Here is a 3,746-nt window from a genome sequence, read left to right as displayed (position 1 = left end):
TGACTTCTAGTAGTTTCAACGAAGTTTATTTTTAACACGAAAATGTGGTTAGGATTTTTGCAGAATTTCTAATTCCCAGATATTGCTCTTGGGGGAGAATTAATTTATAGTGTACACATGAATAATTTGACTAAATTATCATTAAACAAAAATAAAAGTTTTGGTTATATATGGTCTTGTTTTCTTCAATCTATGTAGCAGTTTTGGCATTGGGGTTGAAGTTAAGACAAAAGACAGCCATGGTCAGCTCCCATGCTGTTGTCTGTTTCAACATCTGTTACTCGTTATTACCGTTGAAAGTCAGCGAAGGAAGCCCATAAATCTTGTTCAAATGTTCAAGTTTCAACGATTAGACCATATCTACATATATATAGAATTCATTCCTATTAAAACCCAATTCACTTTGGTGCTCTTAGATTAAACTTAAACAAGCCATGGCAGGCATTCAAGTTTCAAGCAGCCTGTTGTTGTCAAAAAGTTTGCCTTCCTTGCGCTATCGTCGTGAAATAGTTGGTGCGAGAGTTAACGCACCAAGGGTCCACCTTGGTGTAGTCTCTCACCCGAAGCTCTCTAGCAGATATTTAGTTGACGAAATGGAAACGAGAACCGGTTATCCTATTGCTAGACATGACACCAAATCATCTGATGATCCTCAGGTGATTGCCAAGCTTTATGCGATCATGGAGGCTGTTGCAGATAGAGTGGAGATGCATAAGAACATTGGAGAGCAGCGTGATAATTGGAATGGCCTCCTTTTGACTTCCATCAACGCCATGACCCTCAGTGGTGCCACCATGGCCGGGCTAGCCGCTTTAGCTGCTGAAGGGTCACCTTTGATGGCATTTAAGCTATCTTCCATTGTGCTTTACGTAGCAGCCACGGGATTGTTGTTGGTTATGAACAAGATTCAACCATCCCAACTTGCAGAAGAACAAAGAAATGCTGCGAGATTGTTCAAGCAGCTTCGTGTTCAAATTGAAACGACATTAGCTCTTGGCAAACCAGATATAAATGATGTTAATGAAGCAATGGAGAAAGTTTTAGCTCTTGCTAAGGCATATCCACTTCCTTTACTGGGTCCTATGCTTGAAAAATTCCCTTCAAAAGTTGAACCAGCAAGGTGGTGGCCAAAACAAAGGTCAAAACAAGGATTTGTTGGGAAAATAGAGGGAAACAATGGTTGGACCAGAAAGCTAGAGGAAGAAATGAGGCAAGTTGTTAGAGTTTTGAAGCAGAAAGATTTGGCTGAGTATATAGATTTGGGTAGCAAAGCATTGAAACTTAATAAAATGTTGGCAATATCAGGTCCCTTGTTAACCATTTTAGGGGCCTTGGGATCTTCCTTCGTGGGCACTACTGATTGTTCATGGCCTGTGATGATGGGAGTCGTAGCAGGTGCAGTAGCTACCACGGTGAACTCGTTGGAACATGGCGGCCAGGTCGGAATGGTGTTCGAGATGTATCGAGGTAATGCCGGATTCTTTAAGCTGATTGAAGAGAACATAATGTCAAATATCAATGAGAAAGATGTTGAGAGAAGAGAAAATGGAGAAATCCTTGAAATGAAGGTGGCTTTGCAGCTAGGGAGGAGCCTATCAGAACTTAAGCAACTTGCAGCAATTGCAGAATGCAGTGAAGAATTTGCAAGCAAACTATTTTGATTGATATATAAGCTTATAAATGATTCTTTATTTTTTTGTACATCTTAGAAATGATTCTTTTGTATGTATATATGTATACGTAACCATTCAAACATAATTTTAACAGTTACTTGATCAAATGAACATCTTTGTTGAGTATTGACAAAAAACTGGTTATTAGAACTCAGAACATGAAGTCATAGTTTGAATTCATATGAAGTTTTATTTTCATCTTGCAAAGATAAGATGATCAAATTGATTTAAAAAAAGTGGAGTTTTATATTCATCCTGAACTACCATGATGTAAGACATAAATTTTTTTTTTATTTTGTAACAATTATTTATTTGTCTCTTCAATTTTACAAAAAGTTATTTTAATATTTTATTTAAATTTTTACTTCTTTCGACCTTTAAATTTTGCAACTTGCATAGTATATTTTACATCAACAAAATTAATTAACATCTATTTTAAAAATAATTATAAATTTAAAAATTAAAAGAAATAAAAATTAAAATAACATAACTAAATAACTCATTATATATATATTTAAATAACTCATTATATATATATATATATATATATATATATATATTTAAACATCATGATGTAATATGGATAAAACTAAAAGGGAGGCTGATTTTGTGATTGGCCCCATATGGATGGATTTTGTAGATAAATAATTCATTTATATATAATTTTATAAAGTATAGCATATACTAAGATGGAAAGGTTTGAAAATGTGATTTTTGTGTAAAGGGAAAATGTGATTATTAAAATTAGCTATAGCGTTAATTTGACTCTCGGCCAAGAGACTAGACAGATGATGTCACACAAATTATATTCACCTTCCATATACATGATATTGAAGTAGTTGGAAAAAAATATATTTATTAAAAATTAGATAATAGTAAAGTTGAAAGTTTGAAATTTATGTGTGTTTTTTTAACTCGTAATTTTTGATTAATTTATAAGAAGTTAAAAAAATTTATGTGCGTGTATCAATGCTACTTTCTTTAAGATTTTTATTTGTCCCCCTAATAATTTGATATGCAAAAAAGTTACTAGTAAATGAACCTCGAGGATAATGAAACTCAATGGTTGTCTACATTTTGCACTAGTAGAAATAGTTCACTGAGCACTGAGCAGAGCATAGCAAGTATATCAATTTCTACAAAAAATTTCTACAGTAATTATTTATAGAACAATCTAGAAATATTAAAAGATGGAGGAGAATAAAAAGAAACTTTTACTTCTCAAGTTTTGATGTGTTTTTGGTGTACCAAATAAATGAATTTTAACTTCTATTTATAGGAGTTCTCATGTCTCTTAATAGAGACATAACTATCCAAATGAATAATCACATCTTTTAGCAATAAACATAATTATTCAATAGATATATATTTGAATAATTATGACTTTTATTATTAATTAAGTGATATAACTTTTGTTGACAATAGACATAAATTATCACTATAAATAGTGACAACTCTTAATTAATAACCAAGTGACAACTTTTGAATCACTTGTAACTTTTTAATTATAACTATTGGAACATTAAAAATATTTTGAAAATGTTCCAACAATTCCCTCCTCTCCGCATTTTCAAAATATTTTAGATTTTGATAATCTTGAAAATCGATTGCATAAATGAAGGGGTCTTAGGATTGAACTTTAATTTAATGAAAACATGTTATAGTTAATCAAAATTGCATGGTAGACTATGGTTTGAACCAACTATTTCATTTGATTAACCGAACACATCTCACACAACGATTTCAACACCAATCAATGCACGGTATCTAGGGACACTAGTATGACCATGTGTTTGTAACCTATTTTCATGTTGTTAAAGCCAAGTCCTTGAGCTCCTAGAAGCGACTACATTTCTACTCACATAGGTAGATCTCATTGAGATTGTTCCCGTAATTATAAGAATCTAACATATTTATGTTATGTGTCTATTGAGAATGTAATACTCATCCCCCCATCATTACGGATACCTAGCACTTTTCACCCTATGATGGTATATTATATAATGTTTTATAGTGTTAGTAGTCACATACTGATGATGTACTTTATCTCATTGAACTTAAGACTTAATGTTA

General features: G+C 32.3%; 1 protein-coding gene across 1 annotated transcript; it reads left to right on the top strand.

Annotated features, from left to right (window-relative positions):
• The first annotated feature begins 353 nt into the window (after positions 1-353).
• On the top strand, positions 354-1,774 carry LOC108485041 (probable F-box protein At4g22030). The gene has a single exon (XM_017788900.2). The coding sequence runs from the start codon at positions 435-437 to the stop codon at positions 1,659-1,661; it is 1,227 nt and encodes a 408-aa protein (XP_017644389.1). The 5' UTR covers positions 354-434; the 3' UTR covers positions 1,662-1,774.
• The last annotated feature ends 1,972 nt before the right edge of the window (positions 1,775-3,746 follow it).

This window comes from Gossypium arboreum, chromosome 6 (assembly GCF_025698485.1).
Source record: "Gossypium arboreum isolate Shixiya-1 chromosome 6, ASM2569848v2, whole genome shotgun sequence".
NCBI classification, from domain to species: Eukaryota; Viridiplantae; Streptophyta; class Magnoliopsida; order Malvales; family Malvaceae; genus Gossypium; species Gossypium arboreum.
Note: the sequence above shows the minus strand (reverse complement) of the source record. Positions and strands in the feature narration are given on the sequence as shown.